Raw genomic sequence first — 13,548 nt, 5'->3', positions numbered from 1 at the left:
TATTTAGCCATCTTACATATAAAACCTTATTTGTTCATAAAAAATTGTAAATAACACCACAGGTTAATGAGAAGGGTGTGCTTGAAAGGATGCACATCACTCTGCAATGTTGGGTTGTATTGGAGAGTCTCAGACTTAGATCATTCTCCACACACAGTCGGTGCCTGTATTTCATTTTCATGCTAGTGAGGGCCAAGAATCCACTCCCACATAGGTATGTGGTTGCAAAAGGCATCAGTGTCACATCACCCTGATAGGCCAGTCGTGTGAGAAACTCGTCATCATGCAAGCGGTTAGACAAGTGAATATTATGGTCCATAAAGAACACTTTAAGCTCATCTCTCAATTTAAAAAAACGTGTCAATACTTTGCCCCTTGATAACCAGCGCACTTCTGTATGTTGTAAAAGCGTTACATGGTCGCTGCCCATATCATTGCATAATGCTGAATATACACGAGAGTTCAGGGGCCTTGCTTTAACAAAGTTAACCATTTTCACTTACCGTAATTTCCGGACTATAAGCCGCAACTTTTTTCCCACGCTTTGAACCTCGCGGCTTAAACAATGACGCGGCTAATATATGGATTTTTCCCGCTTTCATTTTTTTTCTCCAAAAAAACACATTCTGTGACGTGCTCAGTTTTTTGGCGGCATGAAGCTTTCATTAGACCAATGAAATTGCCGAACGGGTTAAGGTCAAACAACCTTTTTGTTTACTGTTTAGATTAAATCGAGCGCGCTTAAACTTCCCATCATTCTGATTACGGTAGTCATTTTGTCACCCTGATTCCTGGGGGCACAACAAAGTATTTGCAACCACTCGACATCAGTGTAAATCGTGCATTTAAGGTGGCGCTCCGTGTTTAGTGGGAGGCTTGGATGACAAGCGGGGAGAAATCCTTCACTAAAACGGGCCGCATGCGAAGAGCAACTTATGGTCAAGTCTGCCAGTGGGTCCTGACAGCGTGGAGCATTGTCAAAAAATCCACTATCATCAACGGGTTTTGAAAGGCTGGACTGCTGCGTGTTGAAGAGGGCTCAGCGGGGGATTTGCCTCTGGATGAAAGTGACGAGAGCGACAATGAAAACGATCCAATATCGGATGAAGTAATTCTGAGGCTATTCAACTCCGAGAGGTTCAGTGGTTTCAGTGCACAGGAGGAGGAAAATAGTGACCAATGACTTTCTTGGTAGGCTACTGTTTACTGCTAATTTTTTATTTTTTGTTACAAGCCATGTTTCGATAAAGCCTATTTATTTTTGTTACAAGCCGTGTATCGTTAAAGCATATTTATTTTTGTTACAAGCCGTGTTTCGTTAAAGCCTATTTATTTTTGTTACAAGCCGTGTTTCGGGAAAAAGCCTATTTATTTTTGTTACAAGCCGTGTTTCGTTAAAGCCTGTGTAAAGTTCATTTGTTTCAATGTACCGGTAGTCACCTGCGGCTTATAGACATGTGTGGCTTATTTATGTTCAAAATAATATTTTTTTAAATTCAGTGGGTGCGGCTTATATTCAGGTGTGCTTAATAGTCCGGAAATTACGGTAAGTGTCCAAAACATCTTTCAAGCTGTCAGGCATTCCCTTGGCAGCAAGAGCCTCTCGGTGGATGCTGCAGTGTACCCAAGTGGCGTCGGGAGCAACTGCTTGCGCACACATTACCACTCCACTATGTCTCCCTGTCATGGCTTTTGCGCCATCAGTACAGATACCAACATATCTTGACCACCAAAGTCCATTTGATGTCACAAAGCTGTCCAGTATTTTAAAACGATCCTCTCCTGTTGTCCTGGTTTCCAGTGGTTTGCAGAAGAGGATGTCGTCCTTAATTGACCCCCCATAAACGTAATGGACATATACCAGGAGCTGTGCCAGGCTCACCACGTCTGTGGACTCATCCAGCTGTAACGCATAGAATTCACTGGCTTGTATGCGAAGCAGTAATTATTTAAAAACGTCTCCTGCCATGTCACTGATGCGTCGTAAAACAGTGTTGTTTGATGAAGGCATTGTGTCTATAGTTTTTTGGGGCTTTTCCCCCAGCCAAATCTACGGCAGCAGGAAGAATTAAGTCCACCACAATAGTATGGGGCTTGCCTGTCCTAGCCACTTGGTAGCTCACCATATAAGACGCTTCTTGCCCCTTCTTATTAATGGCATCTGTTGCTTTTCTACACGTCTTACTACTCGAAAGTCGTCTTTATTCTTGCTCAAAAAACTCCTGTGGGTTATTTTTCAAATTGTCATGTTTCGTTTCTAAATGTCTGCGCATGTGAATCACAGTTCTCTTTGGTGTACCCCCGACGGCATTGCGCGTACCTTGGGAATACCTGATCTAAGGCAAGTGTTATTGAGATAACAATCTGAAATGTTTCCATCTTCCCTCAAACAGAGCCCTAGCTAGTAGAACCCAATAACAATATGGCGACAATATGGCCGCTTCCCCGTTTATAAAAAGTGGTGAGGGAATGATAGAAATAATAAGGTGTGAAGGTGTCAACAGAGCATTAGTGTCCTCACAACCCTCTGGGCCTGGCAGACTCCGGAAAAGGGAGCATATTATGCATCCCAAATGGCACCCTATTCCCTACATATTGCACCACAAAACTAGTGCGCTGTGTAGGAAATAATGTGACATTTAGGGATGAAGCCCCCCCCCCTCCCCCGAGTCAATCCAATTGGTTTCATCTTAGCAAAACTCAATCAGGAATGCTGCCCGGGTTATTCTATTATCAGGAGCTAGGGCCTTCACTTCCGCTTGAACTCTGGCTTTCTAAACACAGAGTGGCAGCCCACCCACCTCACCCACGTCTGCTGCTCACTGTAATGTCATTCCCACAGGTTCGAGGCACAGCCTGGGTCTGTGAGTAACCTACAGGCTGCAACAATCACATGGTGTCATTATATCATTCTACAGGTGACTAAGTCAATATACAACAAAATAATGGTTTAGGATGGCAGCTCCTGGATCTCCTAGTACTGTCTGTCTGCAACCCTAACCTGATTTTTTTCTCTGCTCTCTGAGTGACTGATAGCCTTGGTCATGGTGGAAGAGCAAACGCTTTTGTATTTTATATTTCTCAGCACGGAAAACCTTCAACTTGTTAACCTTTTCTCAATAAGTCGACAGTCGTGGCCATACATATTTACTTTTGAACACGAAAAATAGACGAGGGACCTCGATAAACATTAAATATCATTCTGCCTTCTACAGCAGGGGATAGTCTTCATTTTATTCATTGGTTTCAAAATGTACATTCTTCCATCAAATGTATACCTAGCAATAGCTTTTTCAAAAGCAAATGGCACGCAATGAAAATAGATGGCACATTTTTTACATTTCATAACACAGTTTCAAATACAGTGCAAACAACGAAGAAAAGCGACATATACATTTTTTTGAGGGCTCAGTCAATGCAAATGCAGATCTGAACGGCAATTCTCCACAACAGTTACTGTAAATGTTCCAAAAGCATCCAAATTCACCAGCATCATCATGATCATCATTTGTGCGCCACCAGTCAAACTATTCAGTACCACCTGCTTGGAGACAAGATCCTATCATGTGCTTGTGTTGTGCTCAGAGCAGCCATCCAGAGCAGCCATCCAGAGCAGCCATCGGAAAGGAAATAGACCTTTTCAGAAGATAGGCTTTTTTTTCCCCTTTCTCTTTTTTTATGACATTCCCTTCATCCCAGCATAATAGTTCCAGAAAGTGTGCAGCACTGGATAAAGGAGTCTCTTCTCCTCACCTCAGCTCTAATATATGATAATGCTGGCTTCCTGTGGACTGAAGGTGCAGAGTAGCAGTGTTCCACTGTAGACAGGGAGGGAGCATGCTTATGAAATGGCACCCTATTCCTTGTGAAGTGGGCAGAGGCTTAGCACCTACTATGCCTAGCCCCCTCGGACACCTTGTCCCTGTTTTCTACATTTCTGATAGAAGTGCACTACTGTTGCCCAGGGCCCATAGGGATCTAAGTGCACTATACTATATAGGGAATAGGGTGTCATCTAAGACACAGCCGAGGTTCAGTGACTGAACACCGGCCACAGGCTATTGTCTCTCCTGAGTGCTGTCCCTCCTGAGGGACTAAACAGCAGCATTCGAGTAAAACAATACATTAGACACTACCAGTTCTTACAGCTTGGGGGCGCTGCCCTGTGCTTTGAGTGGCCTGGAGGGAGCAGTTCTGAACTGGGGAAGGTAGAGGGGGACAGAACTCATCCCTATCCCTACCACTGCCGCCTCGTCACTGGACTCACTAAACATAGAGTCCCGACACCCAAGTAGAGGGTTGGACTCAATGGATGAGCCCTCTCTCCGCAGAACCACCACCTCTTTGAGCAGCATAGCCCCTGTGTTTTCCTCCCTCTTCTCCTCCTCCTCCTCCTCCTCCTCTTCCTCACTCTCCTCCTGGTAGCCCATTCCCAGGTAATCCAGGTCCTTCTCCTCCATCCCCCCATCCCTCTCTCCTCCCAGGGCCTCATCCTTCTGTTCCGACGTCTCAGAACACTCATCCACATAATTGTAAGAGCATGAACGCTGTGGGTCCAGGTCCGACTCTCCAGCTCGGTAATGGGAATTCTCCAGCTCCCACAGGCCTCCGGGGAAGGAGCCGGAGATGTCAGAGTTGTTGGCGGAGAAGTTGCCCTCGTCGCTGGAGCGGCTGAGGCTGCCGTCCTGCTTGTAGCGCCGGCAGGGGTCGTCTGTGAGCAGGACCATAGCATAGGTCACTGTCGACTGGGATGAGCTCTCCACACTCCTGGGGAGATCTGGGGGCTGGGGGGTCTCATCCTCTTCTGGGACCTCAGGCACCTCTAAGTCCAAGAGGGATGGGGTGGAGGCTGGGATCAGGATGCTGTCCTTGTCTGGGGCTGGGGGACAAGTCTTCTCTACGATGGTGGCCTGGGAGATAGTCTCTGAGATGAGGAGTGGTGACCAGGCTGGCAGGCCATCTGGGTGGCGGAACAACTGCTCCATAGTCTCAGCCTGGACAGGACCACAGAACAGTAGAGTTAGGAACACAGCAAGGTAAACTGGCCTGCCAACTGCCCTAAGTAAGCTATAGAGTTCATGTAGTTTATAGAATAGTTGATCTAAATAGCAGCCCTAAAGGCAGCCTCGTGGTTAGAGCGTAGGCCAGTAACCGAAAGGTTGCTGGATCGAATCCCCGAGCTGACAAGGCAAAGATCTCTTCTGAGAAAGGCAGTTAACCCACTGTTCCCCGGGCCACGAAGAAGTGGATGTTGATTATGGCAGCCCACAGCAACTCTGATTCAGAGGGGTTGGGTTAAATGCGGAAGACACATTTCAGTTGTACAGCTGACTAGGTATCCCTCTTTCCCTACAGGTGATCTTAATTGGATCACCCTGTTGCAAGAGAACTTTAAAAAGGCTTCTAAAGTTCGTAATTTCCACTTTGACATTTCAGACTTGATTTTCCCTTACGAAAAAATGTATCAACCCCTACAAAAATCTCCATTAATTATAATTCACATTTCCTGTTGCTGCAGTATTATTTTCCTGTTGTATCCAACAAGCTCAAATTAAGATCCTACATCTGTATATAGAGTGTGTTCTGGTAAATATGGTGTGTTTTTCATGGTCTCTGCTATTTAGAGATAATATGATTATATTCAAGAGTAAATGGGTTTGTTGTCCATCTCACCTTCCTGAAGTCCACCCCCTGGGCCCAGGAACAGTTGCTTGGGTTGGGAACATCCTTCCACATTACCTTCTTCATGCTGGGATTCAGACAGAATAGGAGTTAACAACAAGGCAGGGAGCCTCTCAGTCTCCAATCCAAAACCTCTCTCTCTCTTTCATCTACCTATCTCTCCCTTTCCCCTCTCTCTCTGCACCCTCTCACCCCCTTTCTCCATGTCTCCCTCTTTGTCAGAACACATTCAGCCAATCACGACAGTAATTGAACCCTCAGGACATTCTTTCTATTGTTGAAATGTCATGTAGACTCTAATTACATTCCTAATCAGTGTGTCTGACTGTTCCTCAGATCAATAATTAACACCTAGAATGACCACTTTAGTCTTCACCACCTACCCAGAGGCCAAAACCATAGGTCTTCTCTTTCTTAGTGACAGACACACTACACATAGTACCTGTTATATAATTATCGAGTAATGTCCTTATGTAACAGAATACACCACTAATATTGAGCAGTATAAAAGGTGTTTTATCAATTATATGAGATATAATCTTACTGATTTTGGGATATGATCAGGGTGACGAAGAGGACAATGGAAAGGAAGGCGATGACCATCAGCAGCATGTAGGCAGCAGGCCCAGCGTCGGCCCCCCTAAAGCCTGGAGGACAGTACAACACCATGGTAAGGCTATCAATCAATCCATATTGGATCACATTCAGAGGACCATCAATAAATATATATCCCTAAGGGATACGCTGCAATGTACATATAACATACTTATGTCCTACTGCCCAATATATATAGACTTGAAATCACTGGCCACTTTAATAATGGAACACTAGTCACTTTAAAACATTTTTTAACTAGGCAAGTCAGTTAAGAACAAATTCTTATTTACAATGATAGCCTACCAGGGATCAGTGGGTTAACTACCTAGTTCAGGGGCAGAACAACAGATTTTTACCTTGTCGGTTCAAGGATTTGATCCAGCAACCTTTCGTTTACTGGCCCAACGCGCTAACCACTAGGCAAATATTACTTGTTAGATATTACTGCACTGTTGGAGCTAGAAGCACAAGCATTTTGCTACGCCTACAATAACATCTGCTAAACACGTGTACGTGACAAATAAAATACAATTTGTAGCCTACAGAGATATTGGTGTACGGGTGGATTGTATTGGTTGTATTCATCCCTGGAGGTAAAGTAGAGCTTACCTTTAGTATACACTGGCTCTCCTTCTCCATCTGCAAACACTGGATACAAGATGAACACATACTCCTCGGAGCCATAGAAATCACCTGGAAAATAAAGGCAGAGAACAGAGATGCTCAGATTAGTCAATCAGACTGAAGCATGAATATGTACTGTCACTAGAGGGCGCCAGATATTCACAGCCAACAATCTCTCAAACTGGAACTCAAAGTGGACTGAAATATTCACCTCAATTTGACAAATATCAATTGTCCTGCAGTGGTTGTGTGGATTAATTTAGGCCCTTCTAGATCCATTTAGAATGAAAAATGTTAAATGGAACTGAGTGTTGCGAAAGAAAAGGAGACCCAGAGAGAGAATATAATGGCGCTGGAGGGGATGGCTGCCGTTTTACGGGCTCCTAACCAACTGTGCTATTTTGTTAATTTTTTTGCATTGTTTATAACTCATTTTGTACATAATGTTGCTTCTACCATCTATTATGACCGAAAAGAGCTTCTGGACATCAGAACAGAGATTACTCACCTCAAACTGGACAATGATTTTTTCTTTAATGAGTCCAACGCGAAGGATATACTGCTTTGTCAAGACAAGGCCAAAATCCCGTCACCAACGTGGAAAAAAGGGGGAGGAGGATTGGGTACCTTGTAAGAATTCGCTAACAAGTAGGTAAACCACCACTTCCCTCCGTATTATTGGCCAACATGCAAACATTGGAAAACAAACTGGACGATCTACGATTAAGACTATCCTACCAACGGTACATTAAAAACTGTAATATCTTATGTTTTACCGAGACGTGGCTGAACGACGACACCAGCATCGGCAGGACAGAGCAGCTACATCTCGTAAGACGAGGGGCGTGGGTGTGAGTCTATTTGTCATTAACCTCTATGGGCTAGGTGGGACGAATCGCGTGGCGCAAAATACAAATACCTCAAAAATGCAATCATTTCAATATTTCAAACATACGACTATTTTACACCATTTGAAAGATAAGACTCTCGTTAATCTAACCACATTGTCCGATTTCAAAAAGGCTTTACAGGGAAAGCAAAACATTAGATTATGTTAGGAGAGTACATAGACACAAATAACCACACAGCCATTTTTCAAGCAAGCATATATGTCACAAAAACCCAAAACACAGCTAAATGCAGCACTAACCTTTGATGATCTTCATCAGATGACACTCCTAGGACATTATGTTATACAATACATGCATGTTTTGTTCAATCAAGTTCATATTTATATAAAAAAACAGCTTTTTACATTGGCGTGTGACGTTTAGAAATATTATTCCCACCAAAAACTTCCGGTGAATTTACTAAATTACTCATGATAAACGTTGACAAAATACATAAATTATTTTAAGAATTATAGATACAGAACTCCTTTATGCAATCGCTATGTCAGATTTTAAAATAGCTTTTCGGCGAAAGCACATTTTGCAATATTCTGAGTACATAGCTCAGCCATCACGGCTAGCTAATTTGACACCCGCCAAGTTCGGGGCAACCTAAACTCAGAATTACTATTAGAAAAATTGGATTACCTTTGCTGTTCTTCGTCAGAATGCACTCCCAGGACTGCTACTTCCACAACAAATGTTGTTTTTGTTCCAAATAATCCGTAGTTATGTGCAAATACCCCCGTTTTGTTCGTGCGTTCAGTCCACTATCCAAAGGGTAACGCGCAAGCGCATTTCGAGACAAAAAAGTCAAAATGTTCCATTACCGTACTTAGAAGCATGTTAAAACGCTGTTTAAAATCAATTTTTATGGTATTTTTCTCGTAAAATAGCGATAATATTCCAACCGGACAATACTGTATTCATTCAAAGAGGAAAATAAAAAATGGCGAGGTCTCGTGAACGCGCATTTCCATTCCCTTTGTCCTCAGGCAGACCACTGACAAACTGAGTTACTATACTTTGCCCAGAGACAGGAGACGCCCCAAACCGCTTTCTGGCGGCTTTAAAGAGCCAATGGAAGCCTTAGAAAGTGCAACATAACCCCACGGATACTGTAGTTTCGATAGACAAGCAAAAGGAGAACTACAAAATCACAGACAGGCCACTTCCTACTTGGAATCTTCTCAGGTTTTTCCCTGCCATATGAGTTCTGTTATACTCACAGACACCATTCAAACAGTTTTAGAAATGCATATTCTCGTTTCTGGGCAAGAGTAGTAAACAGTTTAAATCGGGTACGTTTTTTATCCGGCCGTGAAAATACTGCCCCCTAGCCCAGACAGATTAACTGCTGATTCGCAATGTCTAATATTAAAGAAGTCTCAAGGTATTGCTTGCCGGAGGTAGAATACCTCATGATAAGCTGTAGACCACACTATCTATATTATTCGTAGCCATCTATTTACCACCACAAACCGATGCAGGCACTAAGACCGCACTCAACAAGCTGTATAAGGCCATAAGCAAACCAGAAAATGCTCATCCAGAAGCGGCGCTCCTTGTGGCCGGGGACTTTAATGCAGGCAAACTTAAATCCGTTTTACCTCATTTCCACCAGCATGTCACATGTGCAACCAAAGGGGAAAAAAAACTCTAGACCACCTTTACTCCACACACAGAGACGCATACAAAGCTCTCCCTCACCCTCCATTTGACCAATCTGACCATAAATATATCCTCCTGATTCCTGCTTACAAGCAAAAACTAAAGCAGGAAGTACCAGTGACTCGCTCAATACGGAAGTGGTCAGATGACGCGAATGCTACGCTACAGGACTGTTTTGATAGCACAGACTGGAATATGTTCTGGGATTCGTCCAATGGCGTTGAGGAGTGTATAAGTGCATCAACGACGTCATCCCCACAATGACCGTACGTACATTTCCCAACCAGAAGCCATGGATTACAGGCAACATCCGCACCAAGCTAAAGGCCAGAGTTGCCGTTTTCAAGGAGCGGGACACTAATCCGGACGCTTATAAGAAATCCCGCTATGCCCTCAGACGAACCATCAAACAGGCAAAGCTTCAATACAGGACTAAGATAGAATACCTACTTTTTTATTTAACCAGGCAAGTCAGTTAAGAACAAATTCTTATTTTACAATGATGGCCTACCCCAGCCAATCCCTCCCCTAATCTGGACGACACTGGGCCAATTATGCACCGCCCTATGGGACCCGGGATCAAACCAGGGTCTGTAGTGATGCCTCTAACACTGAGATGCAGTGGCTTACACTGCTGCGCCACTCAGGAGCCTCAGCTCTACACCGGCTCTGATGCTTGTCAGATGTAGCATGGCTTGAAAAATATTACAGACTACAAAGGGAAGCTAAGCCGCGAGATGCCCAGTGACTCGAGCCTACCAGACAAAATAAATGCCTTTTATGCTCGCTTCGAGGCAAGCAACACTGAATCATGCAACAACACATCTGCCACGCTGATCCTCAACACTGGGATCCCTCAGGGGTGCGTGCTTAGTTCCCTCCTGTACTCCCTGTTCACCCATGACTGCGTGGCAAAGCACGACTCCAACACCATCATTAAGTTTTCTGACGTCAGAACAGTGGTAGGCCTAATCACCGACAACGATGAGACAGCCTATAGGGAGGCGGTTCGAGACCTGGCAGTGTGGTGCCAAGACAACAACCTCTCCCTCAATGTGAGCAAGACAAAGGAGCTGATCGTGGACTATAGGAAAAGGAGGGCCGAACAGGCCCCCATTAACATCAACGGGCTGAAGTGGAGAAAGGTCGAGAGTTTCAAGTTCCTTGGTGTCTACATCACCAACGAACTATCATGGTCCAAACACACCAAGACAGCTGTGAAGAGATCCTCAAAAAGTTCTATAGCTGCACCATCACGTCCTGGTATGGCAACTGCATCTGAACGTAAGGCGCTACAGAGGGTAGTGCGTACTGCCCAGTACATCACTGGGTCCAAGCTTCCTGACATCCAGGACCTATATACTAGGCGGTGTCAGAGGAAGGCCCTAAAAATTGTCAAAAACTCCAATCACCCAAGTTGGGTGAGAGACTATACTCTCTGCTACCACATTGCAAGTGGTACCGGAGCCAAGTCTAGGTCCAAAAGGCTTCTATACAGTTTCTACTCCTAAGTCATAAGATTGCTGAACAATGAATGAAATGGCCACCTGGACTATTTACAGTTACCTGCCCCCCCCCCCCCCCCCCCTTTTTGTTTTTACGTTTTTATACTGCTGCTACTCTGTTTATTATCTATGCATATTTACTTTACAAATTATCTCGACTAACCTGTACCCCCACACATTGACTCGGCACTGGTACCCCCTGTATATAGCCTCATTATTGTTATGTAATTTTATTTGGTTACTTTTTGATTTGATTTGATATATTTTCACTTTAGTTTCTTTAGTAAATATTTTCTCAACTCTATTTATTGAACTGTACTGTTGGTTAAGGGCTTGTAAGTAAGCATTGCACGGTAAGGTCTACACCTGTTGTATTTGGCGCATGTGACAAATAAAATTTGAAGTAATCAGAAAGATTGACAACAGAAAGAGAGGTTTAGACAGAGAGACAGACTGAGAAAGAGAGACATGAGAACGTACCATGTAGGTAGAGGACTTGGTCAGTAGGGGGGACCCTGGTCCACCTCTCCCTGCCCACTGTGGTCTGACCCTGTCTGTTCTGGTGGTTCTGACCCGACCACTCTACGACCAGGGAACACGGTATACTGCTGTTGGGCTGCAGAGACCACGACAGGACCACACAACTACTGTTCACACGGGACACACAGAACGAACGCACACACTGGCCTGGAGAGAGGGAGGAAGAGGGAAGGGAGAGAGGCAAAGGGGGGAGAGTGATAAGAGGGAAAAAGAAAGTAAATAACATGTTTATATTTTCTGTCAGTGACTAACATTTTCCGTTACTCTTCTTCTACTACCGTGTGTTTTCTGCTACTTCTGACATGCGTGGGAATTAGCACAACAATGAGTGTTCCCCCTCTGTCCTTCACTATAAAATAATCTGAACAGCAGCTTTTTATTTTGGGCCCATCCATAGTCAGTTTTTTTTTCAAGAGGAAAACTAATAGTACCAGCACTACTTGTATCACAGTTAATGGTTTCCTCTCAACTAATTAGCTATTAATGAAAATATGAATAACAGGAGAACACACACACAAATAACACAAACATCCCGGTGTGTCACAGAGACCTGTGCTGAGAAGAGCTCCATTTTACAATCAATTCCATAATAGCTATTAGGCCTCGGAAGACAACATCCCAAGCCAGAGATAATGGCTTTTAGTCCACTCTCAGGCTTTTAACTGACATTAACATGCCTGCTATGTCTCCCTGATGACTGTAATGGCAGCACACCTAGCATTTCTACTGACTTCTATGACATGAACCAAAAACACCAACTAATAAAAATAAACATAAATGTGAAAACAAACAACCAGTTCTTAAAAATTTTCTAAGAAAATTGTATTTTCAAATATATGTTTCCAACTACTAACTCTTAATTGACTCACTAGTAATCTGTGTATTGGGTATAACAATTCTTCAGCCCTATACAAATACATTCCCTTACGTTTGGGGTGTCTCTCCAGGGTCATGTTGATGTTCCTAGTGGAGTATCCCTGGCTGTTCTGAGCCTTGACCGTCACAGAGTGGACCTCCTCTCGCCACTCAAAGCGGTAGGAGGACACCAGGCCTATCCGCTCCTCAGTCACAATGCCCCCAGAGGCCTGGTGCTGTACTACAAGGCCCTCCACACAGTAGGTTGGCACCACTATGGGGAAATGCTATGGGGAAGAGTTTAGAGACTATCAAAGACTCTAATGAGGAATCATTATCCAATGTGCTACTTCCTTATACTATTTGATCAGACAAAACAAGACAAGTGTTGGGGAAGCCAACTGAATAGATTTTTCAGACTAAACTAAGGACAATAGTGTAGTAAAAAGGAGAGGAGGCGACTTCACACACCTGTTCAATTCATGTAACTATTTGATGTTGACGTTTAAACCAAATATTGTGCAATCTTTAATGTGTTCTCTGTAGGCTATGGACTGTACCTTGAAGAGAAGAGTGACGTTAGTCTGGTTCCTTGCTGGATCCTCCTGAAACACTCGCCAGAAATCAGGACCCTGGTCAGGAGCTGAGAGAACAGAACATATATTATTACAGCTCTGTGTGTGTGCGTGTGCATGCTAGCATGCATGCTTGTGTGTGTGTTTATGTACTTATGTCTGAGGCTTTCATTTTCTATCAGATCTAACATCAGAGAAGGTCATATTAAAGTACTGGCTGTAGCACTCAATAACAGCGATTCTGATAGAGAGACACCACGCAAGGTCACTGTTAGATCAGGGTCAGAAAGAGCTTATACCACACAACAAACCATGGATAATGACGGGTTTCAAATGACCCATCCATTGTGGTTGTGAGAGTTAATGTGCTCTACATACACAGTAGGTCAGACTTGATAGTTGTGGTGTGCTGGCGCAACTATAAGAGAACTTTCAGGACAGCAGCTTAATTCCCTTCAAAAGTGTATTGCTGATGCGTTTTGTCAAAGCAACGTTGTCAAAACTGTTATGTACAATACATGTGTATCTTGCTGAATAGATGTTTTTTCAATGAGACTAAATTGTATAAATGCAGTTTCAATGACATAGATGAGACGAAGACATACTGTA

General features: G+C 43.8%; 1 protein-coding gene across 2 annotated transcripts in view; it reads right to left on the bottom strand.

Moving 5' to 3' along the window:
- Positions 1-3,682: 3,682 nt before the first annotated feature.
- Positions 3,683-13,548, bottom strand: part of lepr2 (leptin receptor 2) — a 63,611-nt gene continuing 53,745 nt past the window's right edge. The window contains 7 exon segments of one of the 2 annotated variants that reach the window (NM_001328151.1): positions 3,683-4,994; positions 5,674-5,749; positions 6,227-6,329; positions 6,889-6,972; positions 11,450-11,656; positions 12,438-12,651; positions 12,925-13,007. In NM_001328151.1, coding sequence (NP_001315080.1) covers positions 4,143-4,994; positions 5,674-5,749; positions 6,227-6,329; positions 6,889-6,972; positions 11,450-11,656; positions 12,438-12,651; positions 12,925-13,007 — 1,619 coding nt within the window. In that variant the 3' untranslated portion in view covers positions 3,683-4,142. 2 annotated transcript variants of the gene reach the window in all.

Source organism: Salmo salar, chromosome 23, assembly GCF_965601325.2.
Source record: "Salmo salar chromosome 23, fSalSal1, whole genome shotgun sequence".
NCBI lineage: Eukaryota > Metazoa > Chordata > Actinopteri > Salmoniformes > Salmonidae > Salmo > Salmo salar.
This window is presented reverse-complemented; position numbering and strand designations above follow the sequence as displayed.